We start from the raw sequence: 19843 nt of genomic DNA, 5'->3' as shown, positions 1-19843 counted from the left end.
GCCGAATCCTCGAAAACGAAAAGGAGGGAAACGAAATTAACTGCACAATAAGTCATTGGAGCCCGCTTGGGATTTCCAAGTTTGAGGGAATTGTTTTTCAGCTAAGGTGGACAGCAACTGTCCACCGAGCAACAGATCTCTTTATTACTTAAAAAGTTATTACAAGCAAATGGTGCCTATAATTTATAATCCTTGGTTCCCTGATGATGGAACATTAGCTGTTGATCTCTGGGAACAAGTAGGCAAGAATTTAAAGAGAAATCAGGCTCAGAGAAAATGAGTGCCTTTGTCATCTTTAACTATGTAGGCTCTTGTTTGAGCTGCACTATGACCACTTCATACTGAGGCTCAAAAGCCTACAGAGCGCCAGTACCGCCCCCTCCTCCTGAAGTAGAACCTGTAAAGCCTGTAATACTGAAGGTCCCCGATCCTCCACCTCCAGTGTGGGAAGGCTCATCAACTAGAGAAAATGGGGCTAACAGTCCATTCACAAAAGGACTCCTTAATGTTTTGTCTGAAAATTACCATATGATGCCTTGGAACTGGCAGATTTAGTGAAAACAACTCTGGACGCCAGTCAACATTTGCTATGGAGAGCAGAATATGATGAGATCTGTGAACAACAGGCTGTTTGTGGGTGTTTACTGGTGACCCCACCTGGGAGCCCTCTGGGCTGCATCTGGCTGTAAATCCCAGGCAATGTAAAACATCTTCTGAAATATCCATGAAAAGAACTCTGATTTATTAAGTCTTGTCTGTGTGTTATGTGTGCCTGTAAATATGAGTGTCTGTTGATTGTTGTTTTATGTGCCTTTGTTGTTTGGTTTAATTTGTTTAAAGATGAAGCTTATTTCACTTTGCTAGAGGCCCTAGCTATGTGTGGCAGGCTGAACACATGGCAGGAAATGCAGGAACTTCCCAGCAGCTGCCAAGAATTTTTAATCTTGGGGACCCTTCCTGCTCTCCCTCTCAAGTCATCAGCCACTGGAAACTTTTAGCTAGTGGAAGTTCTTGTCTGTCTGTAATTTAACTTGGTTATTGATGTTCTTTGTTTGCTTCTTATCTTTGGGGCACTTAGTTTGAAGATTCTAAGGCTAATGTCCCAGTCTACCTTTTTATGAGTACTCATTCATTTACTGTGGAGTTTTTCTGTTTCTGTTTTTAAGATCTCTTCTTATAAAGATTTCATGTTGTTAGTCTACTCAGAAAGAAAAAATACGGGAAATAACATCTTCTAAACCCCACTAGTCTTTTTCCTAGAAGAATCAGACTTGTAGAAGTGCCCTCCAGCAGGCTGCAGAAATAGCAGTGGGGGGCCCAATTCCCATTTTTGTTAAAAAAAAAAAAAATAGTACTTTAACATTAAAGCCACTGAAAACCAGTGAGTTATCCCTGTACAAAAGTTGCCAAGAAAATGCCTTGGGTAACAATAATTGGCTTTAAAATCTCAAAGTTGTTAAAGCAAAATAAATATAACTAAAATGAAGGGTATATGATAAAGCTTTTTCAGTGGTAATTATACTTGCCTAAACATAGTTTACCAAAGTGTTTGGTAACTTAAAACTCTGGAATTTGCTGGATTAAATAGTAAAAATTATTAAATATCTAGGTATTTTTAAGTAACAGGCTACTGAAATATTAATCTGAGTTTGCCTCATATGAAAAATCTAGAGGTTGGATTTAAATCTGTTAATGAATGTCTTGTATTTTATTTGAAATATCTCTTAAAATGTGAATGTGTTGCTAATCTGAGGAATGTTAAATTACTTACATGTCACCTAAAAATTAAGGTTTCTAAGGGTTAAGAATTCTAACTACTTAGAAAGAAATTATGACTTTGGTGTAATAAAGCATGAGGCATGGAGATGCATTTTGAAGAAAAATGAAAGTGGATCCTAGAGCTGGTTATTTCTGAAAGTTGTAAGGTTTCTGAAGAAAGATTTGTGAAAGTTGTAGAAAGTTTGTGAAAGTCATAGAATTTTGTGAAGAGAAATGTTGAAAGGAAATTGTATAAATGACACAGGCCAGTAAACCAGAACAAGTAGAATAGGGAAACTGAGATGGTTAAATAGCAATTTGGAGCCATCTAGTACATCCTATCTTCCCTAAGCCAAGGACACTTACGAGTAAATGATTTGCCCTAACTGGTTTGGCTCAGTGGATAGAGTGTCAACCTGCGGACTGAAGGGTCCCAGGTTCGATTCCGGTCAAGGGCATGTACCTTGGTTGCAGGCACATCCCCAGTAGGGGGTGTGCAGGAGGCAGCTGATTGATGTTTCTAACTCTCTATCACTCTCCTTTCCTCTCTGTGAAAAATCAACAAAATACATTAAAAAAAGAGAGTAAATTATTTGCATTTTGTCTCCCTAACCAAAGGGTATAAACAGATGGTAAATAGCTTACATCAATGTACTCAAGGAGACTGACAGCAGAAATCCAATTAGTGTCAGTTGCTGACCACACCCAAGGACAAATGGAGTTAGAAAATAAACCTTATTTTGGTTAATCTTTTTATAGTCTGTTAAAAGGGAAAAGATCTTTCCTGTTTTTCTATCCAAAAAGCAAAAGTTCTATAAATTATTAAAATGGTTATATTTCATTTTAATCAGCTATTTCTTACAAAAAAAGCCATCTTTTAATCATGGGAACTGAAGTTTGCTAGTCTATGTTTGTGTCTAATACACTTTGATATGTGATCTTTTGGCAAAATACTAGTAAATTTGACAATCGTTTCAGGGTTTGAATTTTAAGAAACTTTTTCTTGACCTAAAATTGGCTTTAGATCATCCCAATAGGCCCTGGAATGCTTCAAGTGTTTGTTTTCTTTCTCATGAAGGAAAATTTTCTGCTTAGGGTACATAGGAGGCTTTGTCAAATAATAATAACCATATTATGCTTTCATTTATAGCTCTACCTGTTATTCTGGAATATTGTGTTTTGCAGAAAGGACAAGATTCCATGTCATTTGCAAGTATTGCTGATTCTTAAACTTTTTGTTTTTCAGATATAAGGAATTATTTTTAGAGCAATTTGGTAAATTATATTATTTCTGTCCCACCAGTATTTGGCAATTCTTAATAAGTAGCAATACATTTCTTTGCATGAATTTAATAAGACCTGTTTCCAATTGTAGCTATATTAACCAAGATAAACTGATGGGCCTGCTTATAGCAGCCTTGGCTTCACCGCCTTTTGCAGAACTTGGTCCATCCAGCATTCTACGGGAATCCCTTACAATCCACACGGTAGGTCACTGTTGAACGTGCCATGCTACCCTGAAGCGTATGCTAGTAAAACAAAAAAGGGGGAATATGGGACTCAAGGACCCTGCTATAATACTATCTAAAGCACTCTCTACCCCTAATTTTTTGAATCTGAATGATCATTTTCAATCCTCAATACCCCACCTCAGAAACCACAAGTCTTGTGGCGAGATGTGGACACTAGTAACTGGATGGGACCCAATGAATTGACATGGGGGAGAGAGAGGATGCCTGTTGTTTCTACCCCCACAGGGCCACTGTAAATTCCAGCTCGCTGGATTAAACCCTATCATGGCACGGCACGGGACCAATCCTCTTTCAGAAATGAAGAATCTGGGCCTGTGGACTCCGCAGCCCCAAACGATGTGCCTTTCCCAGACCCAGATGGCCCCTGGAATAACCTGGGGAATGATGAACAAGCTGACAGCAGAGGCTGAGCACTCCACACATTCCAGGTAACTAACCATTGCTCTTTTTATTTTTATTTTAATAGTCTGTAAAATCGGAACTGGAGCAGTAAACACGCTTCATGGACCCTGACATTCTTCTTCTTTTTTTTTTTAATATATTTTATTGATTTTTTACAGAGAGAAAGGGAGAGAGATAGAGAGCTAGAAACATCTATGAGAGAGAAACATCGATCAGCCGCCTCCTGCACATCTCCCAATGGGGATGTGCCCGCAACCCAGGTACATGCCCTTGACCGGAATCGAACCTGGGACCTTTCAGTCCGCAGGCCGACGCTCTATCCACTGAGCCAAACCGGTATTGGCAGACCCTGACATTCTTAAGCAGAAAGTTCACCACCTCCCTCTGTCGTCTACAAAGAAGCAAAACAAAAAAGGGGGAAATGTTGGGGAGCACACGAGACTTGGTTAGAAAGTTTGTAAGGAGAACATTCTGATAAAAGGGAAGTGTGTGGAAGGCCACCTGCCCTGTTTATCAGAATTCTGACTTACAGGGGACTTAGCGGAGTGTCAAAGGCAGCGCCCCTAATTATTCCTGACCTTTCCAAACAAGTCTGTGTACGTGCAGACCCCCGGGTGCTTACTGGAATCCTTATGCTTAATCCCTGGATGCCCTTGCCTAGCGGACAATGTAAACAAGATTACTCACCCTGCTGATTGTATCTATAATAATAAAAGCATAATATGCTAATTAGACTGGACAGCCTTCTGGACGACCTTCTGGATGAAGCCGGGGCTTCAAGGGAAGCCCGGGTCCTGGGTGCCAGAGGGAAGCCGGTGCCGGCAGCCGGGGGAAGGAAGGCCTACTCTTGCATGAATTTCGTGCATCAGGCCTCTAGTCTAAAGATAAAAACTGCAATAAAAGGCTAACGAGGCAGGCAATTGAGGCTGCCTAGTCCCTTTGGCCACACCGTCCCTTAGCTCTCTCTTTCACAGTGAAACTGTGTCTGAGTAATTTGTTCATCTGTTGTTCAGGGGCTGCTGGTCAGCCCTAGCAAATCATATCATACTTTATATGATGGTTAGATTCTAACATCAAAGCATAACGCGAAAATCACAGTCAAGTTATTCTTGAAAAATCCTCAAGTTACCACACAAGGAGAGGGGCACCAAAATGGAGTCAAACTGAGTAAAAGGAGACCGTGCCTACCATCCACTCGTCCTGAAGCACCTAGCAGGACAGATGAAGACACTGCTCTCCCTCTTTTCTCTCCTAATTTATTCATTTTTGGCTAAGCACATGTAGTTGAATTTGTTAAATAATTTTTTATCACTATGACTCCACTATCAAGTTAAAAATGTAACTGTGTAAAACTGTCAGGAAATGATTTGTTTGTTGCTCTGGGAATCTGAATTTCGCAGAAAACTCAAGATTTATCCTTTATGAAAATCCTTCATAAATGTTACCCATTCTGTAAGGAAACCTATCAATGAAATTTCTGATCATACACTTTCAGAGGCTCTAGGTATTCGTTAGAGTCATTCATTTTGGCATACTAATGACATGTGGATGCCCCAAAGCGCTGACTTTAAAATAACTGCATTCTCCTCAAGTGCCCCAGGCTCAATGCAGGAAGAGTATTATTACCCTTCAATATCTATGATGAGGCATTTTCTCTTCAGCTTTTCACAATTTATTTGATTCTTTTTATTATTCAACTGCCAATATTCCTGCTTAAATGCCTTGTTTATTTATTCTAATTTTGTCAAAATATTTTAAAAAATACTAGCAAAACTAACATTTCTTGAGCATGTAAAGTATGCCAGTTACTCTGCACATTTTTTAGGGTTTACAGGTAGGAAAACTAAAATTAAATTTGGTAACATGCCCAGGGTTTTATTATGGCTACTAAATGACAGAGGGGAGATTAAAATTCAATAGTAGTTTTATTAACGAAAGGAATTTATTATCATAGATGGTTAATAAAACTTCACCATTCTATCCTTTTTCTAAACATATTTTTCCAGTATCTTAAAAAAAATCAGGTATTAAAGTGAGAGGTTAAAGGCACTGGGTTTGAAACTTAAAGCACATTATCTCATTTAATTCTCACATCTCTACAGCCTAGGTGCTGTTATCTCTACTTTCCAAGGTTAAAAGAGGTTAAGGAAAGTAAAATACATGGCCTAAGACTGTAACAAAAGTAAATGGCAGAGCTAGAATAGAAGCAACTTGGGCCCTTTAGGCTCCAAAATGTTTCCACTGCAACATGGAAATCACTTTTATCTTGAATCATTAGCTAACATTTCATCACTCTTCAAAGTCCTTACTAAAGTTTAAAAAGTAGATTCCTTGGCCACTGGGGGTAGAAAAGGCAAATTCGTGTCTTAAGAAACACTAATATTTAATTTGGAATTAACTAATTTAAAAAATTCATTAAATTATTTCAAGTTATTCTAATGGACATAAGACACTGGGGGGTAAGGGAGGGCAGGGGCTTGTCAAGGACAACTTGTGCTGCTGGGATAGCATTCATCTGGAGGATGTTGTACCGGTACAGCTCTGTTTCTCTGTTGCTTTTATCTTGCAATGTATTAAAATATCTTGCCATTATATAACAGGTGCCTTACCTATGTATTTACTCAAAACAACTTGTGCTGCTGGGATAGCATTCATCTGGAGGATGTTGTACCGGTACAGCTCTGTTTCTCTGTTGCTTTTATCTTGCAATGTAGTACAGACCCAGTATGCATAACCGATCGCTCCCTCAGTCTTTAAAAAAGCCGAAGTTAACAAGTGGACATAGGGTAATAAATATACCAATACAAAATGAAGAAATGAAACAATGCACTTCAATACAATAAATAGCACACCTTAGTTTTCTTTAAGTTAACTGTTAAGTGCCTTTACAGGTTCACTATGATATAACACAGCTAAGAACATATTTAAATCACTTGCTTCAACCCCAAGTAGAAGAATCAAATGGGATAAATTAAGTGCAGAAAATAGAGCTCCGCCTGATGGTTTAGTTTGCTGCTTTTCAGCACCATTCTCATAGGTCAAAGTAATAATTACCAATCAAAAGAATCGTAAAACACTTTCATAAATAATCTAGAAATATCAACCAAGTTAGTCCTTATCTTATGTTTATTTTTTCTAGAGTCTCGGTTTCTACTTTACATGACTACTACTGTATCTACTGAATACCAATGTCATTTCATCAGATCTTGATGTCTTTAATTAAAGATAGCTTATCTGCCTTTGAGAAAGAATGAAGAGTAGAGACAAGTGCTGTCATTAATATCTGATACCACCAAGTATCCATTTTCTCAAGAAGGATAATACTTTTCTCATTAGTGAATCCTAAGAAGAATGCTCAAATTCTTACGTGCATACTGAGTTCTGTGGTGTGCCTGAAAAGATCCATGGTGTCGTAACTTCCAACTGTCTCTGCAATAAGGGCCTAAAAAGAAAAAAGAGGTTCTGAACGTGTTTAAAAGGAGAAATCATCATCATCATCATCATTATCATCAATGAAACTGGAAAAAACAAAGGTTTAAAAGCTGTGCTTAAAAGTAAAGTTAATTTCTAGTTCAGTCTTAGCTACCATATTCCCATGGCTCAGAGGACAAGAATGACTTATTAAATTGGACCTTAAGCAGACAAATGCTTTCAGAATGCCACCTGCAACCTCCTCCTTCCTCTCTCACCCTTGATTGATTCATACTGGTATTTGTCTGGAATAGGATTCTTAATCACAGGGTCAGCTCAGATTCACCGGGGTAGCTTTTTTAAAAGAAGGTCCTCTCCCCTAGTTTCCATAGATATGGGGTAGAGTCACAACATGTTTATTTTTAAAACTGCCTCAGGATTTTAAATAGTATACCTATGCTATTGACTTTATGAGACGATGTAATATCTTAGAATTACTTTCAAGACCATCTATCTTTTAAAGAAATCAGGGTTTTTTAGTTATCATTTATTACTAATATTATTAAAAAATTAATATTAAGTCTCACTTCTATTGTTAATATTTTAATTAAATTTACTAGTTATTTCCTGAAATAAATTATTTTTAAGAGCTAAAATATCTGAAAAATAAAAAATATACGTTTTTCTGACAACATCTAAGATGAATGAACCTAGAGCAGTGCTACATTTGGATCAGCAGCAGCAGCATCCCTTGGAAGAGTTAGAAATGAAAATTCTTTAGCCCCTTGTGTCCAATAATTTACATAGAAATTAGTATAGTAATGCCATTGCTCCCAGATGCTACCACAGTTAACGGGAACAGGAAGTTTGCCTTGCTAACTCTGCTTCTTCACCAATTAGCTAGAATTAGACCCAAAAGTTAAAAGTACAATAAAAATTATCAAAACCCAGATTAATGATTTTCTGATATGGGTGATGCCTCTAGTATTCGCTGAACAAAAAAATAAAATAAAATAAAATAAAAATCAACCACTTACTAATTTCTCAACTACATAGGATTTAGAGGCTACCCTTTCTAATCCCCTTCTTTTTCAGGTGAGAACATTGAATCCAGCAATTTTGTTAAGGTAAAAAAAATAAAAAATTAGTCAGTGATAGACTCAGATCACTAACCAAGTATCCTGATTCCTATTTGGCAGTACAAAAATCTAAATTTGGGGGGGTTCGCAGACTCATAGAAACAAGTACCAAATAAAATTATGAAAACTTTACAGAAAATGAGAAAACAATCAAAATGATATTGTAAATTTTCATTTGGGGGAGGGGTAAATGTGCATTACATAGCTCTTGGTTTATTCTTCAAGCATAATGATGTCAGACTGATGGGGTTAAAAGCCTCCCAAATCAATGCTTAATCATTACAAGCTGTATGACTTTGGGCACAATACTTAGAGTCTCTGAGCTTCAATTCCACATCTACAAAAAGTTTAACAAATACCACCAACTCAAAGGACTGATGAAAGTTCAATTGAAACAATGTGAACAAAGGGCCTGTTATTATTATGATCACTGTTATTTATATTAATAGGTTATTTATACCACTTTATATTAATAGGTTATTTATGTCAACAGAATTATTAATAACTAAATGTTATCTTACTTGTCCAATCCAGCAAATTAAATAAGATGGATCAAGGGACTGAGCCGTTTTGAAAGCTTCATGAGCTTGCTAGAAAACAAAAAAACAAAAAATAATACATCAAGTCATTTTATACATTTAATATTAAATTGTTTATGTTTAAAAATCATAAAATAAGAGAATAAGAAAACCGAGACTTATCAACATAAATACATGTATGAACCTAAAATTGCTTAAACACAATTAGCAACACTTAAATCAGTGTTCCACCAGAACACTCCTGGCTACATCAGATTTCTCTACAGGTTTAGGGATTCTGGTCCCAGTGAAAGGGCATATAGATGTTCACCTTACATTTGGTAGAACTTTTAACAAATTACCCATATATTTCCTAGGTTTGAAGAAAGTAAGTAAGGCTATATCTATTCCCCTCTCTTTGAGCTTAGCTGGGAGGATAAAAACTAACAACCAACAAAGTCTGAGATACGTAACTGCTACTAGACAACAAGAGTGGTTGACATAATCTGTGCTAAGCAGTCAGGAAACTTTAAAGACTGTACTTGGGCACATTAAGTTGCATGTTATTTTTTTTTCCTGATACAATACAGATTTTGTCTGTGGGTTTGTAGAAACTTCTAAACATCACCTACAAACACATGCCCAATTTTCTAACTGTTTGAGTATGACAAATTACACTGTGGTTTACAAAGGGATTAATATCAGCTAAAACCAAATATAAATCACCCCCCAAAAATGTTAAATTTAAGCTGCTAGAGAGTACTAATCGTCTCCCTTATTTCATCACCCTACCCTCAACATCACCTACATAGGACTCCTCTTACATGTGTACAGATAAAAACAAAAACAAAAAAAATAAACACCCAAATAATTCATAGGATTGTTTTAATCTCTAAATGGAAAACCAAAATAATTATAAAACCATAAATTTCTTGAGTGGTATGGAAAGGAAAATAAATCTTACACATTCATTATTCAATAACATAAACCGAATGTCATTAATTATCTAGCATATAGACAGCATACTGGATAGATAACAACGTGTGAAGTATTTCTCCACAAGAAGTTGTGCTATTATGAAGAGATCATGTACAGGAAATGTTCTTTACTTTTAATATGACAAAGCAGTCAGCACAGTTACCTCAATGTTTTCATTTGCAAGGTATAACACTCCCAAGTTGGTCCATGCAACAGGATTCTAAAATACATATATATGTATAAAAATTAGGTCTCTTGTCTCCATGGAAGTCTCAGAAAATTATTCACACTAAATTTCAAAATCCTTTTTCATTGACAGACACATAGAACACTCACAATTTGCTCCGACTGGATTGATTTGATGAAACAATGCTGAGCAAGGGAATAATTTTTAATACCTGAAAAATAGAGAATTTAATGAAATTGAACTTTATTACCTGAAATGAGCAATCTTCTAAAATTATTGAAGTGTTATTGAATTCTTACCACTATAACATGAAACCACACCAAGAGCATTCCAGTATAAGTGACTATTACTGTTGAGTCTCACTGCCTTTTTCAGACACTGAAAAATAAAGTTAAATTATTTTTTAACTCTTTGAATGTCAGCACATATATCAAGATAAATGTGGTTAATGTAAAAACACTAAAGTCATTTTATCAATAACATTTTTCAGAAAAGCACTTCATTTTTTTTAGGTTTATGAAAAAATTCTCAAAACCATACGTGTAATGATTTCTCCAACAAGTCTTTAAGATCATTCATGTTGCTGCCAGTTTCTGCTAGATGTTGTGCTTGACGATAATAATTAATTCCAAGATCACACCACGTATTAGATGTAGACATCAGTTTTAATGCACGCCCGTAACACCTATGGAAATATAAAAGTGGATGTTATGTTTTGTTATCATGCCCTTATTCAATTTGAATGTCATTATCTGGCAATCTTTGTAAATTACCTTCCTCCTAGATGGAGAAGCTCATTTTTCTTTAATACTTGTTTTCCTTCTTTCTGGCCTAGAAGGACTCCTAAAACATTAACATTCACTTTAGATGGCGAGACAGCATGTAGACTGGTACAAGCATCCCCAACTAGCTTCCAAAGGCAAGACACATCATCTCGATGCTGCAGAGCCCTGGAGGAAAAAAAAGCATAATTCTTTTAAATTATTTCCAAAAAAGTATAGACTATCTCCCTCATTATTACTTATAATTAAAAAAGAAAAATTATACATACAATCCTGATTAAAATCTACTTCCTTAATTAAGTGCAGTGAATGATTTACTAAATTCCTTCTAACTAAATTATACCTTATCACATCCGTAATAGGAAGAAGGGGAGAGGGAAGAGAAGGAACTGATTGTTTTGTGTATTTTTAAAAATGTTTGTATTGATTGTATTAATTTTTTTAGAGAGGAAGGAAAAGAGAGATAGAAACATGGATGAGAGAGAAACACTGATCGGCTCCCCAGTGGAGATCAAGCCCACAACCTGGGCATATGCCCTGACCGGAATCTAACCTGTGACCTCTTGGTGTATGACAATCAGCTGAGCCACATCGGCCAGGCAAAGAATTGATTGTTTTAAGTTAAGAACCAGAAACTTTACAAAAATTTCTTTGGTACTCTTCATTATTTTTGTTAGAAGTAGCAGAAATCACATTGATAAATCAATAAGTCTTTCAGAACCAATTTATCTTTAATATTGACTTTTTAAAAACTATGCTCTTTGTGTTTGTTTGTTTGTTTGCTTAATAACAAAGCAGTAAAGCTGTTAACTGTCTTGTTTCACAGTGGATTATTGTAAACTCAAGTTTTTGCTTTCAGATCTTAAAAAAAAAAAAAACCACTAGTAAATGTATGACATACTCAATACATTTGGTAGTCCAAAGGACTTTTACTCTCTGAGACCAATTCCAAAAATCAAAACATAAAAATGTGAAAACTCATATTTATTGAAGCAAGTAGACAAGCTCAAAAAGTAAACAGCAATATTAATTATGATGAAAGGAAGTTCTTTTTAGAAAGAGAAAAATCTCAGCTATACATTTCTCTTCATTTTTCTCTTCTTGAGATCTTATAAATAAAAAACAGCAATTTCATTTAAGCCAAATTTTGATAATCAGCTATCACAAACAGCTATATTACTGGCAGATGGACAAGCAGATGGAACATTTTTCATAGCCTTTTCTATTCATGGAGTCCAGCCAAAAATCATTTTCTAGTATCTTCCAAGGAAGTAGGAATAATTATTGTAGTTATCATTGAAAACCCCTGTGATGACCAGGAAGAAGGACAACACTATTTCTAGTTCCTTTGCCTAAATATCTTAGCATAATTTCTAAAATTGACAGCATGAAAAAAGAAAATACAAACGAAGAGAAACAATTTTAACAGTCTATACACTTATCTCCTTTTAAGTTCAATAAAAAAATCTGTGACATGAAATAACTTCTATCACCCTTACATAAGAATTGTGTTAGTGTGAATTTTTAAATTTAGAAGTAAATATAAATTTCGGGATTATCATTTATTTTTATTTTTGTAAATCCTCACAGGAGGATATTTTTTCCATTGATTTTAGAGAGAATGGAAGGGAGGGAAGAGATGAGAAACACTGATGTGAGAAAGCAACATCAACTGGTTGCCTCCTGCAACCACTCCAACCAGGGTGAGGAACCTGCAACCCAGGTATGTGCTCTTGAACCCCCAAAGGGACACTCTAACCACCGAGCACCCAGCCAGGTTATCACTTTAGAAGTTTTATGTGCCACCTTATAAAAATTTCCCAAGCTAAGAAAGGCAGTATTTTTAGCTCAAATATCATTATTCAAAGGTTCATCATGTACTCTTAAATATAGTTCCAACGACTTAAATATAGTTCCAACAAAGTATGCCTTCTTCACAATACCTCCCTCTTTGGAAAAAGGTAGCAATAAAAATCAGTGGGAGAAAAAAAAAATCAGTGGGAGAAAAAAGGCTAAGGTTTTCATTTCATATTTGGTTCATATTCAAAGCAAAGCAACCCTGGAGAAACCAAATCAAGAAGGAACAGAGAAGGCAAGTAGGAAATGAAAGGAAGGGACAGACAGAAAGACGTTTAAGAGCAAAAAACTTCAAATGTTTGTCTAACTTGCAGACCTTTTAAAGCCATTTACCACAAATAACACTTATACCCAGCTCAGTTCAATAAAATATCAGATTTACTCAAATTTCTCTGATTCCTTTCTTGTTATTAGGCGCCACATTTTTCCTGCACGGGTTCTCTCCAGGAGCAATCAGATTATCCATTTCCCTTTACCTCTAGACCTACCAGTAGGCCTAAAATAGGCCCTTACCACTGAAAGAAAGCACAATGTGCATCTGAAGCCCTATTTTCCGCTCATTCCAATTCTAGATACTCACATTTCCAGGCCTCCTGAAAGAACACTAACCCAGGGTTATCAGAGCTGCTGCTCCACTAGCAGACAGCTTCTTCCTTCCCACCTTTCCCTATGCGTCCAGCATGTCACCTACTTGAGAGCAAGAAATTACACCTGTTCTCCAGCGCTAAGTTAATACAATATGTACTAGAATATGTTGTAGAATTAATTGGTTTGTCTGTTGTTCTTTATGCTTGATATTCTGAATAATGAACACTATAACAAAATAAAAATAGAATGTTTATTCTAAATAGAATTTATTCTAAATTTGGCTTTATTATAATATTAAGAAAATAAACACAATGAATAATAAGATTAATACTAACCAAGTGAAATATTCCAGTGCTTTTTCTATGTAGTCAACAGCTTTCCCATCAAGATAATCGACTAGAGCTGCTTTTGCCATCATGAGATGGCATTCACCCAAACCTAAAACCAGGTAAGTTTGTAGTTGTTAAAAAGATGTAAAAAATACACTTAGCATATTAAAGACACTTTCCAGAAAACAAAACTGAATAGTATTTTATAAAAATTATTTTAAAGCATGGTCTTGCATATATTTAGTAAGGAATTTAAATGACAGGGCTCTACTAGAGTAAACAGGTACTAAAAAAATAATAACTACATATGGAACCTAAGAATTTCCTTGACTTTGGGCAAGTTACCACTTAAAACCTCAGTTTTGAAAATGGGGATATTACCTAAATGCCACTCTATCATTTTATTACTTATTAATATTGTAAAACAAAATCTTATTTTTTAAATGTTCAAAACTATATAACTATACCATAAGGATTAGACGAAATAGCAATTTCCTTAAGTGCCTAGTAAACATTTAATTAATGTCAGTTCTCCTTGAGTTTTAAAAAATTGAGAAAAAGGTTTTCAAGGCTTAAATTTCATGTCACTTAAAACATTTTCAAGGCTGTTATATAGCTACCTCTGCTTAAGTATGCCTCTCCTAATGATTCCCAACACTATTTCTGATTTAAACCTCAACTGTTTCTTCAAAAAGGAAAAGGAAGTAAGAAAAGCATATGTAATGGTTTTGGTTAGTTATTATAATAAAAATTTAATTAGATATGAATGATGATGTTTTACTTTATACTACTAAAAATAATCTATGGAGAAATTGAAATTAATTTAGATAAAAAATCACGCAAATTGCCTCTAAAATTTTTTAAAAATTGAAAAAATGAGCTTCTATAATTTACAAAGTAACTAAAATCTAGTAACCTACTGAGGATATAGTGAATTACCAAAATATAATAGAAAACTCTTGTTTTAGAAATCCATTTTAGATCCAATATCAATCATATTTGTCTAAATGTTAAATCTCTTTCATATTACTATTTACTCACTGTTATAAAACAAGTCAAATCTATATAACAAGCAACACTATAAGAGGTTCATATTGTATGCTTACTGTTGACTAAACAAGTCCTTTTTTCTTTCTTCTTTTAAAATATATATTTTATTGCCCTGACCGGTTTGGCTCAGTGGATAGATAGAGCGTCGGCCTGCGGACTCAAGGGTCCCAGGTTCGATTCCGGTCAAGGGCATGTACCTTGGTTGCGGGCACATCCCCAGTAGGAGGTGTGCAGGAGGCAGCTGATCGATGTTTCTCTCTCATCGATGTTTCTAACTCTCTATCTCTCTCCCTTCCTCTCTGTAAAAAAATCAATAAAAACATATTTAAAAAAAAAATATATATATATATATTTTATTGATTTCAGAGAGGAAGGTAGGAGAGAGAGATAGAAACAGCAATGATGAGAGAATCACTGACTGGCTGCCTCCTGCACGTCCCACACTGGGGATCGAGCCCACAACCTGGGCATGTGCCCGCCCTTGCACTGGAATCGAACCATGACCTCCTGGTTCATAGGTCAATGCTCAACCACTGAGCCACGCTGACTGGGCACTTTTTTTTCTTTTAAATATATTTTTATTGATTTCAGAGAGGAAGGGAGGAGAGAGATGGAAACATCAATGATGAGAATCACTGATCAGCTGCCTCTTGCACGCCCCCTACTGGGGATCAAGCCCATAACCCAGGCCTGTGCCCTGACGAAATCGAAAAGTGACCTCCTGGTTCATGGGTCGAAGCTTAACCACTGAGTCACACTGGCCGGGTAAGAAGTCCTTTTTGAAAGTTACTGAATACATTTAGGAAATTCACCCAAGGATTTTGTACTTTAGTATCACAAAAGTCAAAGGAGCTATTAAAAAAATTACCTTTCAAAGCAGGTACATAATCTTCTTTCGTTTTAATGATCAGCTGGTATTGAGCTACAGCCTCCTTATATTTGCCTAGGATTTGCTGTATTGCTGCCACCTTAAACACACTGTATGTGGATTCTGGGTTCAGCTCACTGGCCTTTGTGAAGGATTTCAAGGCTGTTGTATAACCACCTCTGCTTAAGTATGCCTCTCCTAATGATTCCCAACAATTGAAGTCCTTTGGGTCTGCCCTTAATGCTGCCTGTAAACTAAAATTTCAAGAAACAATAAGAGAACTCAAAGTAATAGAACTACTTCCACATCTGAAAGGAAAATATAAAATAAATAATTCAACTGAATCACACATATCCATGCTTCCTTCTATTTGTAAAAGTGCTATTAAATGCAGGTATACCTGTTCCTTTTATAGCTTTGAATATTTCTTAATACTAAGAAATTTTGTTACAATTTCAAAATAAGTAAGAACAAACTAACATTTTTTAAGAAGTGCTAATCAGAATTTCTTTTTTTGACTACCTGGAAAAATTTCATCCTATCCTACCAGAATAGCTATATATCTCAGTATGCCTCATCTCCAAACCACACCAATCCTACCAAAACAGAAATAATCACAGTTAGAAAACAGGAATAATGCTTTAAATTTCTGATTAAATTCCATTTCCAGGAAAATTTTTAAACGCCTATATTATAGATATTAACATAAATCAGAAGCAACTTTATCTTTATGCAAATATACATACTTTATTTACCCTTAAGTGTACTTCAAACCAAATGACTAAAAATGAGCTGCTCCAAATGCCATTCAAGCTGCCAATGTCTCCACTGCCCAAAAACAATGTATGTCTTTGGGAGAACAAAGGTAACCTCACCTTTCATCATTCCTTGAATTTCTATGGAGAACCTACTCTATGTATGATACTATTAGACTTCACTAGATTGGCTATCACCTTAGCAACAGGACATCATTTAATCCATTTTTGCAACTCCAGTGCCTTGAAGATAATAAGAACCGATCAACCTTAAATAAATTTTATTATTTCTTCCCTCAAAACACAACCTGGCAAGAGGCAACCTGTAAAGTTCATTTGGGGTACAAATGGAGTTTAAGAAACCATTAGGCTGTTTAACAGAGTTTAAATACAATAAGGTGCCTTACTCAGCCACTGCTTGAGAATGTTGACCAGCTTTCAAATAGTACAGTCCTCGCCTAAGCCAGGCCCATTTGGCAGTTCCAGCACTTGCCTTTTGAGTTACTGTTGTTAGGATAGCTAAGGCAGTTTCCTAATAAGAAGAAAGGACTAATATTAGAAATATCAAATATCACAAAAATACAGAACACTTATGTAAAGTACTCAAATATATTTTCATTTACCACTTGATTTTTTAAACTTACACAGGTATACACTAAACTACAGTTTCAACAATAAATGATGAGGATTTTAATGTCTGCCAGAGGAAAAAAATTGACTCTACAAACGGTGACAAAAAAATTTCTATTGCATCTACAAAATATAATAAAAATAATAATGTGTAAGTATCTATAATAATAAAAGCGTAATATGCTAATTAGACCAGACTGCCAAACAACCTTCCGGACGTCCTCCTGGACGACCTTCTGGACGAAGTCAGGGCTGCGAGGGCTGAGGCAAGCTGCTGCAGCTGTGAGGGCCAAGCCCCTTGCACGAATTTCGTGCATCAAGCCTCTAGTACATATATAAAAATGTTTCTATTTCTACACTTCACATAAAAACAAAAGACAAAAGCGTTTATGTTATTAGACATACCATCTCTTCAAGCTCCACGCTTAAATCGACAGCTGCAGCTCCAGATTCAGCATCAGTGTCATCCAACTCGAAAGCTTTCCTATAACATCCACGGGCTCTGTTTTTATCTCCTGCTACATCTCTGTAATAATGACCTAAATAGCAGAAGGCTTTGCCCATGTATGTATCCAGTCTGGCAGCCTTCCAATTAAAAATTGATAATAATAGAATATTAAAGTTTGTTTGGAAGGGTCCCTTTAAAAGCACAAAATATAAATACACAGATTAAAGAAAAAAAAACAGGTTTATTAAACATATATAAAAATATGCCAAAACACCCTCTAATGTAAGATTTAAAACAGACATGAAAACTGGCCGTCACTGCTTGTAAGTGTAAAAATGTTATCTTTGTTTAAAGAAATGTGAAATTTGAATTATTAAATGAATCTGCTTTTATTAGTCAAAATAAGAATTTAACATCTAGAGTTACATAAGGCTCATATGCCCATAAAACTACAGTGAGAATTACCTAAAAACTATGTTTTCCAGAGATAATAGTGTCTTATTTCTATAACTCATGATTATTAAATAAGTAACTATTATGGTTCAATTTTCTCCTTGAAAATCCATATAACATTCTCACAAATCCATATAACTTAGCTCAAAACCAATCTTTTGAAAGATGAAACATGAAAAACAGTTCAGTAGTAATTTTAAGTACCTTATATAATTATTATTTATGAATTTATAATGAATCCATTTCAATTAAGAATTGAAAGTAGCACTTATTTTACCTTTAAAAAGTGGGTAAGAGCCTTTGTTTTATCTTTTCTTGTTTCTTCACCCATGAACCAATATGTTAACCCAAGTTGGTAATGATATTCAGCAACTTCAGCATCTTTCTCAAGAGCTCTCTGAAAACTAAATCACCAAGGGGAAGTAAAAAGGAATATTAAAATATATATGATATAGCAGACTCCTAGTTGAAGCAATCAAAGTTTGAATGATTCAAGGATGCTGATTTTGAAACAAATCACTACTTCACGATTCAGATTATAATGAAAAAAAAAACTTTAAAAAGCACAATGGCCTTTAGCACTACCAATGTGCTAAGTGTTCACACCAAACATTATGTTGCTTACTGAACATGCTAATCAGCTGATCACATTTCAAACTCATCATGGAAATTTTTATAGTTACTGTTATATGCTAAATACATTTCTTAAAAATACTAATAAAGCTTACAAAGATCAAATTTATACAAAACTAGATGTTTATCAAGCCCATTTATTTTGAATTTTTGAAAAATGTAAAAAACTAAGATATGGCTTGATCTACGAGCAATCTATATATCCTTACCATTTTTCTGCTTGTAGATAGTCCTTTTTGGTAAAATGAATAAAGGCCTCCAGGGCATGAGCTTCAGCTAGGTCAGGGTAAGAAGAGAGAACGTCTTCCATAATCTATGAAGTAGATATCTGTCAATTCCATTTCCAAATAAAAATAACAACTTTTTAAAAGAATCTCACCTTGAATGAAAAAAACCGACCTTTGAAGCTTCATCTAATGAGCCTTTGTTCAGATAGGCCAAGCTTTTGAGAACCAAAAGTCCTGGGATATTATTTGCATCAGAAACCTAGAAAGTAATTGCAAAGAATTGCTACAAATCTCCTTCAATAGAATGCAGCAATATTTGCTTTAATTAAAGAATGACCATAGAAGAACATAGAATAAAGACACAGAGGTCCGGAATTCTATCACTATTAACATTTTCATTATCTATAAACTTATTAGGGAAAATTTAAAACACATAAAAAATTAGAGAAGAGTATAATAAAACCACATGTACTCATCATCCAACTTCAAAATTCTTAGCTCAAAACCAATCTTTTCTTCTCTGTACCTCCACCCATTTCATCACACTCTTATTTAGATTGTTTCCACATATTTTAACTTTTTATCTGATATTTCAGCATCTATAACTAAAAATTAAGTTCGTTTTTAAATAACATAATCATTCTACCATTATAAACATTTAAACAAAACCAATACATCATAATAATTAGTCAGTATTTAAAGTTCTCAATTGTCCATTTGAGTAATTTATTTATTTTAATCAAAATCTAAACAAGGTACAAATATTTCAAGTAGCTAGTAGGTCTCGTAAGTGTATTTTAATCTCTAGGATTCCCTTCCATCTCTCCCTCTCCCCCCCCCCATTACAATTTAACTGTTGAAAAATATGGGCCATTTGTCAGCTTCTCGTAATCTGTTTTTTTGCAGAAGATATTGTCATGGCATTGACCTGTCCCTTTGTCTCCTGTATCTTCTGTATATTAGGGCTAGAAGCTTGACCTGATTCAGGCTTGATGTTCTGGCAAGAATACTTCACATGGACTTGCACTTGGTTATGTCTACTTGTCTGTCTTTTCATGATGCTAGCAGCCATCAATACTCGATGCCTAGATCTAGTCATTCATTACAGATTGCAAAAATGATGATTATTTTTCTCATCCTATCATTCCTTTGTGGAATACTTCAACAAAGAGAAATTTTCCCTTCTCTCATTATCTATTTGATTATTCTTAGGAACAGTTCATATAGGGAAAACAGGATAACTGCTTTAATTCTTTCTTTTCAATTGATTCCATCGAGGACTTATTTACTGGGGATGC

The 19843-nt window shown here is 35.1% G+C and overlaps 1 protein-coding gene across 3 annotated transcripts in view; it reads right to left on the bottom strand.

Annotated features, from left to right (window-relative positions):
* Nucleotides 1-19843, bottom strand: part of TTC37 (tetratricopeptide repeat domain 37) — a 77899-nt gene that overhangs the window by 34114 nt on the left and 23942 nt on the right. For all 3 annotated transcript variants that reach the window (XM_006081209.3, XM_023749847.1, XM_023749840.1), the window contains 15 exons: nucleotides 18718-18804; nucleotides 18528-18631; nucleotides 17963-18089; nucleotides 17190-17369; nucleotides 16562-16686; nucleotides 15400-15653; nucleotides 13488-13590; nucleotides 10699-10875; nucleotides 10466-10610; nucleotides 10225-10303; nucleotides 10075-10136; nucleotides 9902-9958; nucleotides 8764-8832; nucleotides 7060-7134; nucleotides 6302-6443 (listed from right to left, as the gene is read on the bottom strand). In XM_006081209.3, coding sequence (XP_006081271.1) covers nucleotides 6302-6443; nucleotides 7060-7134; nucleotides 8764-8832; nucleotides 9902-9958; nucleotides 10075-10136; nucleotides 10225-10303; nucleotides 10466-10610; nucleotides 10699-10875; nucleotides 13488-13590; nucleotides 15400-15653; nucleotides 16562-16686; nucleotides 17190-17369; nucleotides 17963-18089; nucleotides 18528-18631; nucleotides 18718-18804 — 1786 coding nt within the window. The remainder of the gene's footprint in view (nucleotides 1-6301; nucleotides 6444-7059; nucleotides 7135-8763; nucleotides 8833-9901; nucleotides 9959-10074; nucleotides 10137-10224; nucleotides 10304-10465; nucleotides 10611-10698; nucleotides 10876-13487; nucleotides 13591-15399; nucleotides 15654-16561; nucleotides 16687-17189; nucleotides 17370-17962; nucleotides 18090-18527; nucleotides 18632-18717; nucleotides 18805-19843) is intronic.

This window comes from Myotis lucifugus, unplaced genomic scaffold (assembly GCF_000147115.1).
Source record: "Myotis lucifugus unplaced genomic scaffold, Myoluc2.0 scaffold_0, whole genome shotgun sequence".
NCBI lineage: Eukaryota > Metazoa > Chordata > Mammalia > Chiroptera > Vespertilionidae > Myotis > Myotis lucifugus.
The sequence above is the reverse complement of the archived record's forward strand: the minus strand, read 5'-3'. Positions and strand labels throughout refer to the sequence as shown.